General features: G+C 37.2%; 1 protein-coding gene across 8 annotated transcripts in view; it reads right to left on the bottom strand.

The window, feature by feature from the left end:
- qkia (QKI, KH domain containing, RNA binding a) overlaps positions 1 to 22094 on the bottom strand; it is a 109402-nt gene that overhangs the window by 3764 nt on the left and 83544 nt on the right. For 2 of the 8 annotated variants that reach the window (XM_043717412.1, XM_043717413.1), the window contains exons 5-8: positions 10161 to 10248; positions 6761 to 7063; positions 2410 to 2484; positions 565 to 677 (exon numbers count right to left, since the gene is read on the bottom strand). In XM_043717412.1, coding sequence (XP_043573347.1) covers positions 565 to 677; positions 2410 to 2484; positions 6761 to 7063; positions 10161 to 10248 — 579 coding nt within the window. Of the gene's footprint in view, positions 1 to 564; positions 678 to 2409; positions 5118 to 6760; positions 7064 to 10160; positions 10249 to 22094 lie in introns of those variants that run through there. The other 6 variants (XM_043717414.1, XM_043717415.1, XR_006315641.1 and 3 more) reach the window with 4 other exon arrangements.

Here is a 22094-nt window from a genome sequence, read left to right as displayed (position 1 = left end):
AAAGTTCAAGGCTGGAAGAATTTTTGCATAAAGAACATCTACCCAAAGTCAAACAAATTTAGAGCAGTGGTCCATTAACTACTGTCCTCGTTCTTTCAAGAAAGAGCAAATAATTAAAGTACATGAATAAGTTTTAAACTGACAATACATAACAAATTGGGCTCTCTTTTGTTTTTAGACATATCATGCCCTTTATTTCTGACCTTGCACGAAGATTCTTTCTTCTGCCACCACAATGGACTGCTGCCACATCCTTGCCCAGGACACCAAGTAGTTTTGTCCCAGTTTCAATATAACTGGGAAGGCTCCAAGTGGAATAACAGGAGGCTCAAAAACCACTGCCTCTTTTTTGAGGCACCACAAGTTGAAGGATCAAAATATCCAACAACTGTGCTTTAGCTTTTGTGCTCATTCCACAGATAACAGAATCCTGTTAAATTTCAGTCTTGCTCACAAGCATGTGACAGCTTTCATATGGTGGAACACAGTATTTCAGACCAAAACCATAACGAATTCACGTGTTTTGTTTTTGGTTAAAAACTAGAAGCCTGTAACTTTACATACTGGGTACTGTTGAGATGGTGATCCTTTGGTCTCGTACAATTTGAATTGTGGTCCTGCCAGATTTTTGTAGGGTCCAGGACCCAGGACCATTGGATTCATCCAGCCCTGAAGGTCTATAAAAAAAAATTGTGGGAAAGAGACAGCAAAAGAATTCAAAACGTTTGTCCAAAGATGGTTGCGTTGACTGCTATTAAACATTAGTATTTAACAACAGCAAAAAAAAAGCAAGGCTAAAAAGGTACTTTTGCCATAGGTCCAAGTTTACATTTAAAGCTCAAGGAAACTATTTTGCTTCCAAAGATTTATTTCAAATTACACAACATTAAAAAGCATGGTGCCACATTGAATGAACATGTAAAAATCTGTTAACCAACTACTTCACAGATCATTTAGGAGCCAAATATAAATGGGCATCTGAAATGGAATACTTGGGAGAAAAAAAACAAAACTGGGACATGTGCTTCAAATAACTGCTTGCAGTTTCAATTCATATTGCAAATAAAAAGTTCAGACAAATCAACATCATTCACCTTAAAGCTCACACTGAGTACAATTAAATCAAAATTTATAACATTGCACATATTTAATGAAGTTATTCTATAAACAAACCACATTTTGGAACCAGTGGGGAGGAAGAGGAGACTCTACAGCAGGTACATATTGTACAATATATACATAATACTTTGGATTGTGGGAAAGATGGAACCAAAAATGTACATTCAAATAATTTCAACACCTCTTCTGCCCACAAGCACAAACTTTGGAAGCATTCTAGCTAGTGCTACCTGGAGCAGGTTAACCTTCAATTTCAAATGGAACATTAAACGCACTATTTTAAATATAATGAAATGCCACAAGAAAGTAAAATCGTAGAACAAAAAAATTCAAACAGTAGTTACCAGGGCAAAAATTCCAACACAGGAAAGCTAGAACACTAATGTTTTATTAAGACTAAATCAGGAGCAAAACATTTGCAGAGAACAAAAAAAATAGAAATACAAGCTCAGTGCAAAATTGAACAGTCTTATCAGAGTAGGCATAACCCTCAAATATTTGCAGACCTATCACAAATCCTCAGGTACCAAGGTTAACGGTAAACATTTCAAATTTATGTAGAGGGTTGAATATCATCTGTTCAGGCTTTACTTATAAAGAATGATTCCAGCTGCAAGAGCTACTATTCTAACCTTAAACTAATGATGTAGTAACTAGTCAAAAGGCTTTCTAGCTAGTGAAAAAACATTTTTGAAATATTTCAAATTTAATGCTTTTTAAATTATTGTACAAGCCCACACTACTGTCCTAGAACTTAAATGCAACTAACCAATTTGGAACCAGCCATTATAATACTCCTGATTTATCAGATCTATATTACTTTGCAAACATTAAAAGGTAAGAATTGATCTAGGATGCTCGAAGCACTTATTAGATGAGAGAGTGAGGACATTTTAGTAGCTTCATAACTTTGAGCTTCCGATTTAAAAACTCCAAAACTTCAGCAACTAGTCCTGTCTTATAAAAACGCATACAGTGTACTTTTATTCTATACAATTAGTTTATTTTGCAAAGTCATGGATGGAGTGAATTTGCAACAACCAAGAATGGCTAGATTCAGTGCAAGTAAAACCGGTTTTCATTTTCCTGACTTCTCAATTACTGCGTGTATCATTCAGGAATGTAAAGAATTTGTTCTTAGATTTGTAGTGTTCTTTATTAATGACTGGAATAAAATAGTTGGTCATTTCATGCTCCTCAATCCACTAACCCAAGTACTTCCTGTACTCAAAGTGACAGCTTTAATATTGATCAAAGTAAATGCCATTTTGGCAACAAGTCTAAACTAACCTCTGTCTGCGGTCACAACCCTTTGGTAAGGATGGACACGCGAATCATGCCTCCGAACTTTAGTTGCCATCGCACCTAGTTAAATTGTAACAAGTCCAAAAGAGAGTTAGAATATTTTTTCTAGAATAAAACTCAAAATTGGTGTAGTACACAATTCAATAACATACAATGACTTAAAATTATGCAAAAGTAAATTTAGGTAGTCTTGCCAGATAATATTGCTTTACTAACTGCTTATCTCTTAGTATTATGCACTGGGGCTGTTAAAGAGTCTCTTTCAGATACTGCAGTTAAGAGCTAAAGGTCAGGCGAGCATTTACACTCATTCAGTGAGAACAACTTGGCCAAAGTAGTATATCTGAACATTTTGGGATGGAAATTGCTTAATATCGGCATACAGACAATCTAAATGGCGGCCTGAGTATTAATTGCATCATTTTTTTATCTAAATACTCAAATGCAGCCTCATGGTCAATGTTAGCTGCTTGGATTATCCCAGCGTGTAAAAACTGACAAAAACCTACAAGATTGCATTCACTTTTAATTGTAATTTATTAAGAGTGTGATAATACCTCCCATTTCTAGAATCAATAATTTCCTAACAATTGGCACTTAAGCTCTAAGCTTCTCCTTTCCTGAAATCCAATTTTTCTTGAAATTCAAAATCCTAAAACTGGACGTAAATCGATAGGATTACTGTAAACTGATTAAAATGAACCCTGTAGTCAAAAGTAGTAATTACAGAATTTTTCTCAATAGCGTCAGGAAAAATTCTTTCAAATCCTGAAGGGCAATTTTTTTTTGACCAGAAAACTGCTTTGTATTTAACAATGCAGTCATAAAGCAAACTCAGTCATGTCTTACTGTGCTAGGACTGATTTACATGTTACATATACATATAACTAGCATTTAGAAGGCAGGTTTCACCATAACCTACAAAAGTTCTTTTAAACATGGGTCCATTCCCAATTTCAACAATATAGAATGAGTGGTGTCTCTTTTCAAACCCTTAAGATTTCTGTGGACCTTGTAACAAGTTTTGTGTTGTTAGGTAAACAGCAGCACACAAGTTATCTACTTAATTATACTGTTGTGCTATATGGTTAAGTAAGTTAGCACCAGTAAATATTCAAGAAAAATTGTGGGCATCAGTTTACAAATGGAACTTAGTGCAGAAGAGAGATCTGGAACCACAGTAAAACCCATCAGCATCCATTGATAAGCAGTTAGTAAAAAAAAATTTAAAAAAAGTACAAAAATAAATGAGCCTTGCACCAAGCAGAGATTGAAACACTGCAGATTTGGATCACGAATGCCAGTTTGGCAAGTGTCAGTGTGTTACAAAGGTTGATCAGTGGTTAGTGTGCATGTGTGCTAGAAGATCAGATTCCAATACCTCTTGCTCTATCACAGATTAAAAAAAGAAATGTACTTGACTAATTCAGAACATGTTTTGCAGTACCAACAGGAAAGGAGGTCAGGATCAGCATTTCCAGGTTTTACAGCAGAATTTCCTTTGAGACATTAATTAAAGCATTCTTTAAAGCTTCACCAAATCTGGATCCAATTCACAGGCACCAAGAAGTTCCACAACGTAATGATAAACCCATAAAGCCTTAGCTACAGCATTTGTTTGCAAATTATAATTTCTCTTCAGTTAGCAGGTTATGGGTTAATTTACCAATGCTTACAGATTAATGTTTTTACTGAGACCAAAGCACTAACCAACTATTACAGAAAAAGAAGCAATGTTTGGTAGACGAAGAAAGCTTGGGACCAGCTATGATTCCAGTAATCATCTTCATCTGGCCTTCAATCAGCAAGGTCAAGTCTTTCCAAACATTAATGCCGTATTCATATGGGTCAAAGAACACCACAGATTTCAGAATTTCCTCAACTAATTTATGGTAAATCATGAACATTGTGTCCATTTATTCTTGAATTATCAGCACTTAAAAATTATGGACCTATAACTACTGGAAAACTGGACAGAAATGTACACAGACATTGAGGATTAAAAGAACAATGACAGTGTTATTTAATTTGCACTGGATTTAAACCCAGACAATAAACAGGAACAAACATTGTTCTAATCCACTATATTACCCAGTGCCTGACACTTTTCTTGCAATTTTCCATTCTGATGTAGAATTTTAACAGGCTCAAAGGATAAACAATATGCTGATTTGGAGCAGTTTTCAGTAAATTTACTGGTTCATATGTAATTCTTAAAGTGGTGCAAGCACCTACAATTAAAAAAAGATTTAAATTATTTTTCACTTTTGAAATCTAACAGTTTGTGGAAAAGCTGAAAGAAACCCCTTTAATTCTGGTACTTTTTGATTATCACCGTACATATCAGCTCCTTGCTTGTCCAAGTAGTTTGATAGGATATATGTGATATCACATTCTTCCAAATCAGGTCTTCAGTGTATCCATTTTTCAACAATCGCTACAAGTGTACATTTGTCTCAAAAAAGTGCTTTAGGTAGTTTAAACCACTGAACGTGTCCTTAAGTCTTAAGGTATATTGTATGATATGGTAAAGCCTGCCAAATACTGAACACCCTGTACCCAAAATAAGCATCGCTATACTGCTTGTGTTTCAATGTGCTTGGTCAGACTCTTCACTTCTTCTGAAGTTATTTTTCCTGAGGATTCAGACACATGTCCCATGCATTCTTAGCCTTTTGTTGGAAAAGCCATACCTAAGAACAAACAATTAGCAAGGTAAGACAATTAGACATCTTCATTTGAAAGAATCCATTGCTTTCAGTCTTAAGAATTGCATAACAAACTTTATGAACTTTCAATGATTAAGCTTCTTACCAGCTTGAAAACCCCATGTCTTACGTGCACACATTCCTGCTGAATGATTAATGTTGTTTTTAACTAAGAACTGGGTAACCTGGAATCTGATTGAATTGAATGGCAGGAAAGACTCAAGAGTGAGAGGCAAATAACATTGACAATTTTATTTAAGTTGTATTTGTGAAAAGTGAAGGTAGGCTAGATTTTGTGTGTTCCCTTTTCACATAAATAGAACAAAAATTCAGTATGACTGTATGGCTGTAATAACAAACATCTATTTTCTCATCCCAAATATACAAGTTTACTGTAGCCCAATGGGAGTAAATGAAACGTTTTCATAATACAAGCTGGCATTATGGGTATGAAAGCATAGTGGCCATGTTACTAGACTAGCAGTCCTGATGCCTAATGAGCTAAAGATAATAATTTAAATCTCACCACATGCAGTCGGAGAATTTATCTGCAATTAGTTGAATAAAACCTAAAACTGGGAATGATACCCCCATGAAACAACAGGATTGCCTTAAAAGTCCATCTAGTATACCAAGATCCTTTAAAGGAAAGGAATACACTGGACTTAACACAGCAATCAGGCTGACATTTGGCTGCCCTCAATAGTCTAGAAAGCACCTCACTTGTATAAAAATTGGCAATAAAAATTGGCCTTGCATACAGCACCTATTTCAAGTGAAATGATTATTCACAAATTGCAAATTTTCACTTTCTGTTCCATTACTTTTTCTCAAAGGGCTGTAACATGCAGTCATTTCCCCAACTACTAGCCAAGACGGGTATTTTTGTACTTGCGTGCTGTACTAAACCATTGCAAGCATCTCAATTTTATTATTTCCAGTTATTATAAACTAGCTTCTACAGGGCAAGTTGTTAAGCACAGCAAAATAACAGATTTACAGTTTATATTGTACATAGCACTTTTCTTTTAAAAAAAAAATGACATCAAAAAGGAAAAAAACATTATTCAATGAAGCATATCACTATTTTTGGCTTCCTCTTCCACTGCCACACCCTAGACTATGAATAACTCCCAGCTTCTACAGCATGCTTGCAGTCAACAGAAAGTTTTTCCTTACATAAACTGATTTCAAATGTATAAATCACATTATGAATAGAAATTCATATTTACTCCATTCAGCATTGGATGCATCTAGTAGTCAGTGATAAGTAAAAAAGATTAAAAATTCAATTTTACCAGAATTAAAAGCAGTACAGTTGAGAGAATTTAATCATGTGGTGGCAAACTCTGCTTAATATTTTGAATCTAAGCGCTTTATGTAAAAATGGACAAAATCAATTTGCTTTGATTCAATGCAAATAACTTCACTTTCATTTGGCTACATGAATATACTTGTTCAACACAGTATAAAAGGACACGACAATTCTCAGTTCTCCTTTAAAAGGAAACAGCCATATCTTTTAACTTCAAGTAACAATATTTAAGCTCAAGATTAATAAATTATTGCCGAAAGACATTAAATTTACATGTCAACACTGATTAGTCTTACTTTTTGACTTTGCTTACCTAGAACCCCACTTGGCTCCATTGGATATTCCAGTAGAGATGCAGCTGGTGCCAGAGCATATGGGTATTCATAGGGTGTTGTATAGATTATACCAGCTTCTGGAGAAGATGGCACTAAGGCAGTTGGATGAGGGGTTCCATTAGGCATAACTGCAGTTGTCTGAATTGGCCTAATTATATTCATTATGGCAGGACCAGCTGGCGTAGAGGCACGCAAGGCAGCTGGTGGAAGCATGGGTGCAGCCGGTCCAGTTATCAGCCGTGGACCCTGTGACGTTGCTGCAAGAGAAAAGGCAAGGGTAGCTGCAGTAAGCAACAGGGATTGAGAGGATGGGGAAAAAAGGATGGTAAACAGGAAACAGGAGGGAAAGAATTAAAGAAAAAAGTATGATAGGGAAGGAAAACAGGAAATTAGTCCATGCAATGATCACGTCCCACCACAAGCAGCCCTACTGCAAGCTGATTTCTCCATTACCACTATTCACCAGGCAAATTTTTAAAGAAACAGACAGCACAAACTAAACAGTGATACAGACAGCAAATTTCACTGCAAAAAGTAGACATAAATCTGTGGTTTAAATAAGCCATATGATAAGCACCATTAACACCAGTCATTTGAGATCAGGGAATGGAGTGTCATATTGTGAACCTAATCCTCTGGTCTTTAGGTTCATTTTGTAAAATCTCTTTTTAAACACTTCCATTTCAGAATGATATAGGTATGATGAAAGCAATGTGTACATTTCAGATTTTTCAATCAAAAACACGTGTATTATTCAAATCAAATTCTAATTCCTAAAGTGGATATCTTTTGCTGAAACAATCCGTTGAGCTTCAAATGTTATATTACCCACAGATCTCAGATGAGCTGTTAGTGAATAAACAGATGCATGCCTCAATTATTCTCATGTACAGTGGCACTGGCATTTTTACATTCTATAGTATAGAACTTTTACTTTTTCAGCTGCATTCAAGTGAGCAGGTGCACAATTTATACAAAAGTTTACCAAACGCAGTTACTTTTATGTACATGCAAGGTGATGCCAGTTGTCTATTGAATTTATTTTGAGAAATATCTATCAAAAAACCAACGTGGAAATAAAAATCAAGAAATGCTGGAAATTCTCAGCAGGTAAGGCAGCAACTGTGTAGAGAAATACAAGTTATGTTTTAGGTGAAAGACCTATCATCAGAACTAGTTGACAAGGTTGGGAACCTGAAATGATGATAACTGTTTCACTCCACAAACACTGCCTGATCTGATAAGTAATTCCAACATTTTCTGCACATTTTAAAAATCAGATTTCTAGCACATGCAGTATTTAGCTCCAGTCTTGTAAATCAGTGAGCTTGCATGATAAACATTGATGCTATATATCACCAAAATAGGCCAGAGGCAGTTAGAAAGAAATAACTGTTGACCAATTCCCATCACCTAAATTGCAAGCTAAAATCAACTGCAATCATCCCTCAAAAAAGCAGCAATCATAATACAGCAGACTCTTCTAGAATCTAAATACTTGTTTGGTCCCATAAAACTGGCATCATCTCATTCATGTATTCAGTATGCAAAGCCACATACTTTTGCACAATCATGCAAGTGAATATTTTGAAAGAAAACCCATAAAATTGCAGATCAGAAGACCGATTTAATGCAAGGTAATATTTTAGAAGTGGATTAAAAAAAATTGAGACAATACTCCACTCACAAAAGAAAATTTTAATCTATCCCTTCACAGTTCAAAAGATTAAACTGAAAACAAAACTGATCACAAAATAAGTATTTAGCATGCTGACAAAAATAGTTACAATTAAGTTTAATGAACATTTAATAGATAAACTGACCACTCAAATTCAGAACTCGTCAATAGAACAAATCATTTACTTTCCATTTCTTCTGGCTCTTAACTTGGACAATTGGATAATTTTAAGCGAGGTTTGTTGCCACCCCACAATCACCAAATATTATAGACTTAAAAGTCACTCTCACATATCAGCAACCTCAAAGTGCAAACTTCCAAAAGGCATTAAATAAGCTTTATTCCGTTTCATTAGAAAATGGTCAGCAGCTTAAAAGGTATCCAATTTTAAAAATAGATGAACCATTTAAATTTCTCAGTCACCCACCAACTCTATCCCCACCATCACCCTTCCTTTACTTCTCCCAAACGCGTTGTTTATGACAAAATATGAAGAACATTGAAGATTACAATCCAGGAGATTGTGTCACAAATTATTTAAAGGATTTGGAACTAGGAGGCATAATCTGAGAATTAGGGCCAGACTGTTCAGGAAAGATGTTAGGAAGCACTTCAACACAGTGGTAAAATGTTTGGCATTCTCTTCCACAATGGCTGTGGATGCTGAATCAGTTGTTAATTTAAATCTGACAGATAAATGTTTGTTAAACTAAGGCATTAAAGAATATGGGCCAAAGGCAGGTACACTGAGTTAGGCCACAGATCAGCCATAACCTCACTGAATGGTAGAACAGGCTTGAGGGGCTGAATGGCCTACACCTGTTCTTATATAGGTGAGTCAACCACTATCACTAGCTACTTCAGTGTGCGTAAAGATAATAACCCTGATATCTTGCTACGTTCAAATACCTTCTACTTTATCCTTCCCTCAGCTTCAGAAAATCTCACTCATGCACCTGCTCCCTAGACTTGACTGTTCCTTGGCACATCCAGTTTTGTCATTCAGAAATTAAAACAAAACCCTGCTGCTCATATGCTAACAAAATGTTCCACTCAACCTTTTCTGTTAACTGGTCTACATTGAGAAGTTTCTTAAATAGAAGCCAATCATAAACATTTCACTCTGGCTTTCAAATCCCTCCCTGGTCTTATTCTGCAAATCTTTGTAACCTCGTTCAGCTTTAGTCCTCAATTCCTGCTGCCTTCTAATTCTGGTCCCTGGAACCTTTCATTTTAAATTATTCATTGGCAGGTTTTCAGAGGTGCAGGCCCCAAACCTTGGAATTCCATACCTAAGCTGTCACACTTCTTTATTTTTCTCTTTTTAGATGCATCAGAAAACTTTTACTTCAAATTTTCCTTAAATGTTTCAGCCTTCCTGTTCATGAAATGACATTATTAACGATGCTACATAAATGCAAAATTTTCACACTGACAGATGAAATCATAGTATCCAAAGTGATGCAGTAGGTTACAAACTTAGTCAGAAGTTACACAACATCAGCTTAAAGTCCAACAGGTTTATTTGAAATCACAAGCTTGTGACTTCAAATAAACCTGTTGGACTACAAACCTTGTGCCATGTGGCTTTCTATTTTGTCCACCCAAGTCCAACACCGCCACTTCCACATTATCTTAACTTAATATAATGCCATGAAATAAATGAAAATAATTTGCAAACTAAAATGCAGGTCCCTTACGTGCTTTGATATTGGCATCTCTGTATGTTCCATTAAGAATAGCTAGCTCCATCAGTTGCATCTTCTTCAAATTGTCTTCTCCCTCTGCCTGTAATAAGGACAGCCATTAATTATAACAGAAAGGAACCAGTGAGATTTCAAGTTGAGCATCATATATGGATTGCCGTGTTCATGAATTGAGAACCACACTATTAGAAACTTTGTTCTATATTAAGAACGCAAACCTTAAATTGCATTCAAGTTGGTCGCATATAGAAAAAAAGTTAGTGAACAGAATTGATTCCAAAGAGAGAATTCACGGAGACAATTTTTTTAAACAAACAAAGAGGTTAGAAAAATCCAGATGGGTTAAGAGGGAGAAAAGGGAAAGCCTTATGCAAAGTGGAAAACAGCATATTCCTTCTTGATATTAAGAATTTAAAGAAAAAAATGAATCAACTACAGATGTAAAGCAATGCAGACCCAGGATGCTATTTTTGAAGAAACAGACACTAAACACTCAATCATTCATTCACTGTGTGAATGATACGGGAAACTAAGCAGACTATGTATCATAATCACAGGTCAGACCCTGAAGTACTTGGGACATCTAGGTATAATTTGAAAAATACATTTTTTTAATGTATATTAAGTAGCTGCCTGAAAAAGAATCCCCCACACACACACAATATTGTAGCTAAAAACAGCAAGGGAATTTCAAACCACCCTCCTTTTGGGAACAGGACGCAGCAAGTCAAAACAGATAGGACTGTTATTTCATGACCAGAGATAATAGCAAGCCACTTTCTGATTATGTCCTAAACTGCAGCACATGTGATTTTCCCCTTAAGAATATGCAATAACAGAGTTAAAAAGCTATTTTCAACTCTATTGGAGTGTTAGTGGGACTGAATATGCCTGTCAGCCAGCACAAGGGTTAGCATGCTGCAAAGATCACAAATCTAAGAGCTATCCTGACGTCAACTGCATTGTATGTAAAAAGGACTCAAAGTAGCTAGCTCACTTCTAGCACTGCAAGCCAGACAAATGGAAACAGGACAAAGGACTTTTCCTCACCATGAATAGTGGAATTCAGCCATAGTCAAAAAGAATTAAATCAACAGAATTTCAACAAACCTGCAAAACTAAGAACAACGAAACTACCCGTTTGACTATCAATGAGACTGTTGCAGTGGAGGTCAATCTCAGCCATCTGTTCTTTATGAACAATTCAGGAGACAAACCTTTTTGGACTCTGCTCATTGCTATCTCTATATTGTGTTACTAAATAGTGTTTAGTAATCAATAAATTCATTGCTAACTCGAGAAAGCCTGGTTAAATTGGTTCCTGTTAAAAGCACAAGTTCATTTGGGTCAGGGAGAAAAGGTAACCATAATGGAAGGGTTGAATTTTTAAACTGAACTTTGCAACCAAGGTGAGTAAAGGATGCAAGTAGTTCATCCTCTGCTCGTCTGCCAGCTTAATGAATGATTTATCTGAAACCATAAATTGGAACCCTTGACCATATTCTGGGTGTAATAGGGACAGGATTTACATGGGCCAAATCCAGGAGAGCAAATCATAAATATATTAATGTTTTTATATGAGCTTGTCCATCATGTGCAGGATACTAAGAATTTAAAAATAAAAAGGCTCTTTGTAACAATTTACAAAATTTTCACAAACTTCAGGTTCCTGGATTTATTTCCTTTGCCCACTGTACCCACCACTTCACCTTTTTCAGAGGCAGCAAGAGTGAAGTGCCAAGTGTACCCAACCCTGAGGAAAGCAAAGTTTTTTTTTAGAACAATGCCATATATTTAATAAGGTCCTCAAACTTCTATAAATCAGTCATCAAATAAATCTAAAATCACCTAGGCGAAAGCGAGGACTGCAGATGCTGGAGGTGTGGTGCTGGAAAAGCATAGGTCAGGCAGCATCCGAGGAGAATTGATGTTTCAGGCAAAAGCCCTTCTCCTGCTCCTCTAGTGCTGCCTAACCTGCTACGCCTTTCCAGCAACACACACTCAAAACTAAAATCACATTCCACTGGAGAAGGAAGGAAATGCCAGTTTATCAAAATTGGAGAAGCACAGTAGCAGTTATGTTTCCAGGGAACTGAGCCTAAATAGGTGAAATTTGAAGAAATACAAACTCTGGACTTAAAAACATGAAGTTATTCACATTCCTGCTGCTTTAACTTAAAGAAAAAGATTTACCTAACACAACAGTGGCAAAGAAATGTAAAGAACCATACTTCAGTGCTTTCCTAAGCTTTTTCCTGTATAGCATGCTCCCAAAAAGAAAGCAAAATGCCTAAGTATAGTTAAGACTTACCTTATTTCCTGATGACAGCTGCAAAAAAGAGGAAGTGGATAGTTTTTCTGGGGGTGAAGGCAGGGTTGGGGAATTAATACAGTGCTGCAAATGCAGTTTATTAGCAGTTACATTTGTAGATTTTAAGCCACACCAGGAATGTCATAGTTCAATCAGCATTTATAAACTGTAACTTGTAAATGCAACTTGTAGCAAATATTCCTCTCCATTCTGATGCTATCAGAATTCCATTAGCTTGAGAATGTTAAAACTAGATTTGCCCATACACTCCAGATAGACAATCTTATGCTGGATGTTCTGATCCAGCATGTGGTGGCATTCAGAGATGAATTAGTGCTGATTCTGCCTGGAGACATGGCTAGCTAATCTTCAAAAGAAAGCCTCTGGTTCAGATGCTGTTCACAGGCAAGTGGCACAGCTCTACACTGCTTGATAAACTTGCAGGTTATAAAGTTAAATAAACACCAAGAAAATAGTGCCAATATACATTTTGCAAACTGGGAATAGTAGGTCTGTAAAATGGAAGTGATAGATCTTCTACAGTGAGTACTTATTTATATCAATCCTTCTAACCTCCAAAACAAAAGAAAAAGCAACTGGCAAATGAACGAACTAACCTAATTGCCAGTTCATGTCACAATCATATTTTGGAAGGTATTAAGTAGTATGTTACAAGATTGCTGGTGCTTGGACCTGGTTTCCTCAGGAATCTAGTGGAATTATAAATGCTTACACAAGTCCATTCTGTGTTCTGCAAGAATAACTCATCTTGTCCCACATTAACCTGCTCTGGAACCCTGGTTTACAGATAATAATGCAATTTCCTTACAATTGAATTTGTCTCCATTACAGAGTGTATTCCAGATCCCTAACCACTTAAAAATTTCCTATCTGGACATTTTTTTTTAAATGTCTTCCAACTCAATTCTTTATTCATTCATTTGTGGGAGGTGGGTGTCACTGACTGGTCAGCATTTATTGCTTGTTCCTAGTTGTCCTTGAGGTGGTGGTGGCAGCAAGCTGCTGGTGGTCATGGGTTCAAAAGGTGCTGAGGATCTTAAGTGAATTTCTGCACTGCATCTTGTAGATCGTGCATACTGCTGAGTGAGAGTGGGGGGGGGGGGGGGGGGGGAAGAAGAGTGGATGTTTGTGGATATGGTGCCAAAGAGGTGGGCTGCTTTGTCCTGGAATGTTGACACTACCCATCACACTCCTGATGTCTGGCTTGTAGATGGTGGACAGGCTTCGGGAAGTCAGGTCGTGATTTATTCACTGCAGTATTCCTAACCTCTGACCTGCTCCAACAGCCGGTGTTTGTGTGCGCCAAGTCCAGTTGAGTTTCAGTTCAATCATAGCCACCAGGATGTTGATAGTGGGGATTTAGTGATGACTACACCACTGGATATGAAGGTGTGGTGGTTAGATTGCCTCCTATTGATGGTTATAGCCTGGTATTCTAAACAAACGTTACTTGCCACTTGTCAGCCCAAGCCACTAAAGACAGTTTCTCCCATCTCCTCTGTCCAGACCCTTAAATGATTTTGAACACCCGCCATAAAATCTCCTGTCTCTTCTCAAACAAGAACAATCCCAGCTCCTCTAATCTATCCACATAACTGATGTCTTGCATACTTGTAATCATACTCCTGATTCTTTTTTGCATTCTCTGATGCCCTTACATTCTTCTTAAGCACAGTGCCCAGAGATAGAAGCAACAAGTTTACCATAATTTCTTCACCTTTTGACACTATGACGCTATTTTTAAAGCCCAGGATCCTGTGCGTCCTATGACTTACATGCAACCAATTTCACAATTCGTACACAAAGCCAGCGAACCCTCTTGTGGCGTCTTCTCTCCCCCCTTTTGTTTCATGTTCATGTTCTGCCTTATTTTTCCAATTTGTTCTACATTATGTAATCCATAACCTGCAGAATGCATCCTGGACTCCAAAAGGACTGTACATTCACCTGCATATAAAAGATCCTAGCTTTATAATATTGTTCATACTGCAACCAAATTGTGCCATGTGCATTTTGTCATGCATATGCAACAGTTAACACTATCCATTCCTCAGATACTAAGCAGATTAAGACAACAGATGGGTAAAACATAGCAGCTGTTCCAACCAAAAACATCTGGTACATGCTTCTGTAAAAACACCACCAAGCCTGCCTCCTTGTTGAACACTCAAATGTGGTAATGATGCCAGCTATATCATCCAAATAATATAGAACAGCTTTATTTGCTGGTTCAACCAAGGAGGGCAAAATTAAGTTCAGAGCTTGTGGGAAAAGTAATGTGATCATCGAGTTACCCAGGACACTAAATCAAGTTGACCCCACAATTATAACACAAGATTAGACACAGCATTAGCAATGTAAAGGTTTCTGAATGGACCAGTTGTTAAGTTACACAAGGCTAGATAGGTTAGAAGGCTCCAAGCCTGTTCACTGGTGTCAGGGAAGGTGACAGTAGAGACGTGCAATTCAAAATTATAGAAACAACATAGCACAGGAGGAGACTATTCCAATCATATAGGTCTTTGCCATAAAAGGTTTCCAGTCAATGCGATTCACATCAAGAACACAAACATTTTCCAGTTACCAGATACCTATAGCAGGTTTTAAAGATGGATTTACCAAAAATAACTTTATTCAATAACGACACAACAATTAGTTATCAGTAGATGGCACAGGTATATGCAGTCCTTTGTGGTGCAGTAGTAGTACCCCTATCTCTAGATCAGGAGGCTGGGCATATAATAAGAAAATATTGAGACAGATGCTTACTCCTATAAATATCCAAAAAACACATGCAAACACTGTTCAGTACAAAACCAGAAGATTTCTTGCAAAGATTAGTTATCTAAATAAGGAAATACTTGGGTCAATGCATTGCTTTTAAAGCAAGGAAGTCTTTTAAAAATCTTCAATGCCCAAAATGAACTTTGATCTCTTACACAGAAACCACTCCGTGCACACCCACAGCACAAATTCCCTTTTTTACATTTCACTGAAGCATCAAGGGGTTACATGTTTATGACAGATTCAACAACTTTCATTTATACAATTTAACATACCAAAAAATTCCCAAACTCTATTGCTGTGACAGTTCCATTGCACCTGCACTGGTTTTATTACCTACTGCCAATCTCCTGCCTTTTTCTAAGATTCCTGCATATTTTTATCCAAAGGTATAATTCTAGAGAAGCAGGTTGACAAAATTTGTCATCAAGCCTTAAGAAAATACTAGTTTGCAATGAAGTTTTTAAAAGGGACATCTAGTTGAAGTCTATCATTTGAAATGAGTCCAAGATAAGTTTAAAAAAATTAACACCCAAATCATTGTAATGCTAAGGGCACAAAAATATTATTGGGAACATCTCTAATCAGATGTTAGATGACAGGATTTTCATACATTTGGAAAGGCAAGGATGATTAGGGACAGTCAGCATGGCTCGGTGCATGAGAAATCATGTCTCACAAACTTGATTGAGTTTTTTGAAGTAACAAAGAGGATTGATGATGGCAGATGGACTTCAGTAAGGCGTTGGTCAAGGATCTCCATGGGAGACTGGTTAATAAGGTTAGATCTCATGGAATACAGGGAGAACTAGCCACTTGGATACAGAACTAGCACGAATGTAGAAAACAGGGTGGTGGTGGAGGGTTGCTTTTCAGACTGGAGGCTTGTGACCAGTGGAGTGCCACAAAGATCAGTGCTGGCTCTGCTGCTTTTCATCATTTTATATAAATGATTTGGATGTGAACTTAGTATAACTCCTAAGTTTGCAGATGACAGCAGAATTTGAGATATAGTGGACAGCAAAAGGTGGTTACCTCAGATTACAACAGGATCTTGATTGGATGGGCCAATGGGCCAAGTAGGTGGAGTTTAATTTAGATAAACACGAGGTGCTGCATCTTGGAAAAGCAAATCAGAGCAGGACTTATACACTTAATGCTAAGGTCCTGGGGAGTGTTGCTGAACAAAGAGACCTTGGAGGACAGGTTCATAGCTCCTTGAATGTCTTCTTGAAAATCTTCACCTTCAACAAAACCTACAGACAAACCAACAGGTCACCCATGGGCTCTCAGGGTTCTTAGTAGAGGCAGTAATGCAAAGACAAACAAACAGCTCTGCCAACCATCCAACCAAACTTTGGGTCCACTATGTGGATGACACTTTTGGCATCACTAAACGAAACAAATTTGAGGAAACATTCAAGACCATCAATAATACCCTTGCTGGCATAAAATTCACTAAAGAGGGGGAAAACAACAACAAACTGCCATTCCTAGATGAGGCAGTAAAGCAAACAGCCAACGAGGAACTTCAAACCAGCGTCTACAGGAAAACACATACAGATCAAATATTGAACTAAGAAGCGATCATCCCAACATCCACAAACGAAGCTGCATTAGAACATTATTTCAACGAGACACCACACACTGCAGAGGAATTATCAACAGAGGAAAATCAGCTATACAGTATATTAAAAAAGAATGGGTACCCAATGAACAGTCCGCCAATTTCCCAGGAACAAACCTAAAACAAGTAGACAAACACTTTCAGAAACCCTAGTCACTATCCTCTACATCAGAGGCATCTCAGAAATGACTGCCAGACTACTCAGACACTTGGCATTATGGTAGCCCACAAACCCACTAACACAGTAAAAGAGCAGCTAATGGACTTGTAAGACCAGATACAGACAAGTAAAACTAATGCCATTTACAAAATACTGTGCAAGAACTGTAACAAACACTACATTGGACAATCAAGCAGAAAACTAGCCACCAGGATACATGACCATTAACTAGCTACAAACAAACATGACCCACTCTCACTAGTATCCTTACATACAGATGAAGTTCACCACTTTGATTGGGACAACACATCCATCCTAGGTCAAGCCAAACAGAAAAACACGCGAGAATTCTTAGAAGCATGGCCTTGCAACCGGAAATCTATCAACAAACAGACTTGGATTCCATTTACCACCCCTTAAGAACAGAAAATGATATCTCCATAGGAAATGGCATCACTAACCCAAGGAAACCCAAACATATAAACTTCCAGGTGAGCAAGCAAACCTACATCCAGGACTTCAACCCGAGCCACAAATCTTCTCAAAAACTTGCTAGTTCCTTGAAAGTAGAGTCGCAGGTAAATAGGCTAGTGAAGGCGGTGTTTGGTATGCTTTCCTTTATTGGTCAGAGGATTGAGTAGAGGAGTTGGGAGGTCATGTTACAGCAGTACGGAGTGTTGGTTAGACCAATTTTGGAATATTGCATGTAATTCTGGTCTCCTTCCTATTGGAAGGATGTTGTAAAACTTGAAAAGATTCAGAGAAGATTTACAAGGATGTTGCCAGGGTTGAAGGATTTGAGCTATAGGGAGAGGATGAATAGGCTGGGGCTATTTTCCCTGGAGCATCGGAGGTTGAGGGGTGACCTTAGAGGTTTACAAAATCATGAGCAGCACGGATAGGATAAATACACAAAGTCTTTTCCCTGGGTTGGTGAATCCAGAACTAGAGGGCATAGGTTTAGAGGGGGAAAAAAAGATATAAAAGAAACCAATGGGGCAAATTCTTCATGCAGAGGGAGATACATGTATGGAATGAGCTCCCGGCAGTGGAGGCGGTTGGTACAATTGCAGCATTTAAAAAGGCATCTGGATAGGTACATGAATAGGAAGGGTTTAAGGAATATGGGCTAAGTGCTGGCAAATGGGACTAGATTAGGTTAGGATATATGGTCGACATGAAACAGACCTGCAGGGTCTGTTTCCGTGCTGTACCTCTGACTCTACACTGACCAGCAGATTAACCAACATTCCCCCTCCCTTTACAAGAATGGGAAGATTACTCCTTGTACAAGAACACAAAAACTCAACTAGTTTCAGTTAACAGGAAAGGATCAATCTTTTATGGCTTAAAAAGTGTACAGAATAATCTTTCTTCGGAGGTGTGTGCATCGCTTAGTGTTTTTGTAATTATTTAAAAGCTGGCTTGAAGGAAACCTCAGATACAGCCAATTAACTTATGAGAAAAGGTCCCCAGTGATGGTTAATTATGGAACATTGCAACCAGAAGTAAAGACATGTCCAAAGTGAATCTTCGACTCTTTAGAATTTAGGTTAAGAATCCAAATTATTGTCCAACGAAAAATATTGACATTAACCCATATCTAATTCTTGACTGAAATTCAAGCCAGGTCTTCTATAAAGTTAGAAATTAAATTATAAATATTGGGCATCTTCAAAAAATGTAATCAATGTCAGGGTCACATTCTCAGAACTCCGCATCAAATGGCACTCAGCATCACCACACAGGCAGCAGCAATTCAAGGTTGTAGCTCACCTTTATCTACAAGGGTAAAAAAATGGTCAATTACAGATTCCCTAAACAAAAAAGATTAATTCGTAAAAGCTGCAAGTTTAATTCTTGGGATATACCATTAGCTATCCCAGCCAATACAAAAGCTGGGGCACAATTGGTTTGCTGCTTTAGATCAGTGTTTCCCAAAGTAGAGGTCAGGACCCCAATGGATTGCAAGCCAAGGTCACAAGCAGTAACGCCATGTGGATATCTGATCAAATAACAACACTTCTCCTGAGTTAACAGGTCCCGATAATTTGCGAGTCTCGAAAGAGTTTAATAGGGGGAAAATGTATGGGAACCACTGCTTTAGAGCTCGAGGCATGAAGAATAACCAACCAGTCGTGCTCTCATGCTTGATTGTGAGCAGAGCACCAAATCAAGCACAGTTTTGACATCTCAATGATTGTCATTGCATACTTGAATGGTCATTAACTCCATTCAATGAATTGAAACTGCAAAAAGATGGGGTACACTTGAGAGGACAGAATAGTATGAGGAACATTTAAAAATAATCTTAACATTTACAGGAAGATAGGAAGGAGCAAGAGAAGAATTACAAGGACCCAGACAGGACGTTAAAATTTAGATGTTTGAAAAGATGTTGCCAGATGAACTATACTGCCAAGGTCTGCATTTTTTTGATCATCCCAATGGTTATGGAGAACATGGCACGCCACCTTCTTAAACATTACTGTTGACAGGGCAGTTCCAAGATTATCCAGCAATAGTTAATACAGGGCCAGGCAAGTGGAGAATATTCCATCTCACTCCTGACTTGTGCTTTGTTGACCATAGAAAGGCTTTGGGAAGTTAGGTGGTGAATTACACAATTCAGGATTCCTCACCTCTGACCTGATCTTGCAGCCGTTGCCTGCTTTGTGTGGCACAAATGTTACTTGCCACTTTTCAGCCCAAAACTTGAATATTGTCCAGTTCTTGTTGCATTTGAACACTTTTTCCTGGCTACTTCAATGAGAAAGTATCTCAAAAGAACTCCAACTGCAATTGTGTAGCAAGACATTTTCCATTCCACAATCATCTCAATAAACTCAGTATTACCATGATACAAATTGATTTACAAATGATGGGTAATTTTAAGGTATAGGTTTAAATCCAATAGTGGAATTGGACTAGAATTCATTTAGTTTATTTTTCAAATTAGGAGAGAGAAATGAGTAACGTGTAACTTGTACAGATTCCTTGTACTTGCAGTTTCAGCAATTTTAAATGATTGCAATTATTTGTACACAATGAAGGCCCCAGCAATGAACACTCAGCATGTCAAGTGTTTATCAAGGACAGCTAACAACTGTCCAAAAAAAAGTTACTTGCACATTTTTCAGGACAGTGTACTGAGTGTGAAGATAGTCTTTCCCAAAGTTAAAAAATGCCTTGAATGCCTAGGTGTGGTAACGGAACAAATGACAAGGAAAGCAAACTTTGTAGTCAATATATCAAATACTTCCAAAAAAGTCATTGACAAAACTATATTGTAACTGATGGTAAATTGGAATACAAGTTAAAACAGAAGGATGCCGTCTAATAGCCACCTGCTCAAATTTTTAGATGCACAGTACACTGCAGAACATGGAAGTTCTCATCATCACCAACATCACTGCATCCAAAGCGCTCTAAAATCCCGAAAATATTTTGTTCAGCCTCCGTAGTTTGTAGCCTGTTATTTTTATTTCTCAGAACAATTTTCAAAGACTTATTATGTCAAGTTAAATTGAACAAGGTGTATATTTTTAAACTAATACAGTCAGGGACTAGTAATTATGGGGTAGGAGTTTGAAATTCTATAGCCATTACGTCTGTATTAAGTCAACAAATATAATGGCATAACTCCAATCACCATACAAGGCTGCAAGTGTCAATCTCTCACTTACTTTAAAAACAATTTGTAGTCAACATAATGGACTAAAACCACAAGTTCAAAATGTCAAATGCAGGCCAAGTGGAAAACCAGCTAGACAGCATTTAGACATTAATCAGCTGCTGTTTCCTACATTACAACAGTAGTTACATTTTACAATTATTTCATTGGTTGTAACATGTATGGAGGTGAACAGCCCTACAGAAATACAAGTTTTAGCATCCAGAAAATAAAAGAAGCGGGAAAAGCTTTGCACATCCACAATGCTTGAGCTTTGACTGGCTAAATGTCATCTTTAATGACTGAAGTACTGCAGATGTGCAAAACATTATGCAATATTGTGATGCATGTGTTAAGAATAACCAGAAGTCAAAAGTATTCTTTAAGAGAATTGCCCCTTTGGTTTTCAACTTGTGTTATATTTAATGTGAGTTCAGTTGCATTTCAAATAAATATGACTGGATTAACAAGCAAACACTGAAGCTTCTAAAAATTGTTCTAATAATAAAGTATTTTTCATATTTTTTAAATGATCCATGCTCATAAGATCACCATCACAGCTTTCACTCATTTATCACTGTTAGCAAAGACTGCCCTATTTTGATCTATTGTATCAAATTTTGTCCCAGTAGAATTTGCCAATCGCTCATGCAAAACCCAATTATAATTTAATATACTATTCAACCAAAATGGTTTGCAAATGAAAATAGTTGAATAGGTAAAATTTACACATGTTACATCATAACTTTGTGAACATCCTATATGCCAAACATGACGCTGGTTTGACACTATTTTCCATATTAATAAAGCATAACAGTGGTCTTTTACAACAAATTTGTTAGAATGAAATACAGCAACCCACGATAAATAGCACGACTTAACTGGAGATAAAAGCATAGAAACAGAAAATAATCTTTATTAACTGAAGGGATGGCTACTAGCTTATGGAGCTGGTCTACTATTATGCCGTGGCAGCTGGGTAGAATGCAGGGATAGGCAATTACAAATAGCTGGAAATGCAAGAATCAAATCTTATATTATTTAACTGGCTAAAAATCTGATGAAGCAAATCTGTTCCCATCTTATAAATTTTGAAGAAGCTACTCAAAGTAAAATTCAAAGGGTGAAAGTGTTGTGTTGCAGGCATTCTTTTAAGAGTCACTCCAGGCAACTAGAGTATCAGGTCAGAATTAGCAAGTTAAACGTGCAAAGTCATTCAACACATTTCAAATGCATTTTTAAAAAATATTTTATAGTCCTCCCATGTTCAATAGCTGGAAAGAGAAAATGAAGGCTAAAGTTTATTTCTAACAGAAGTGCATGAAATGGTCAAGGTAATACTGAAAGGGGTA

Source organism: Chiloscyllium plagiosum, chromosome 27, assembly GCF_004010195.1.
Source record: "Chiloscyllium plagiosum isolate BGI_BamShark_2017 chromosome 27, ASM401019v2, whole genome shotgun sequence".
Lineage (NCBI taxonomy): Eukaryota > Metazoa > Chordata > Chondrichthyes > Orectolobiformes > Hemiscylliidae > Chiloscyllium > Chiloscyllium plagiosum.
The sequence above is the reverse complement of the archived record's forward strand: the minus strand, read 5'-3'. Positions and strand labels throughout refer to the sequence as shown.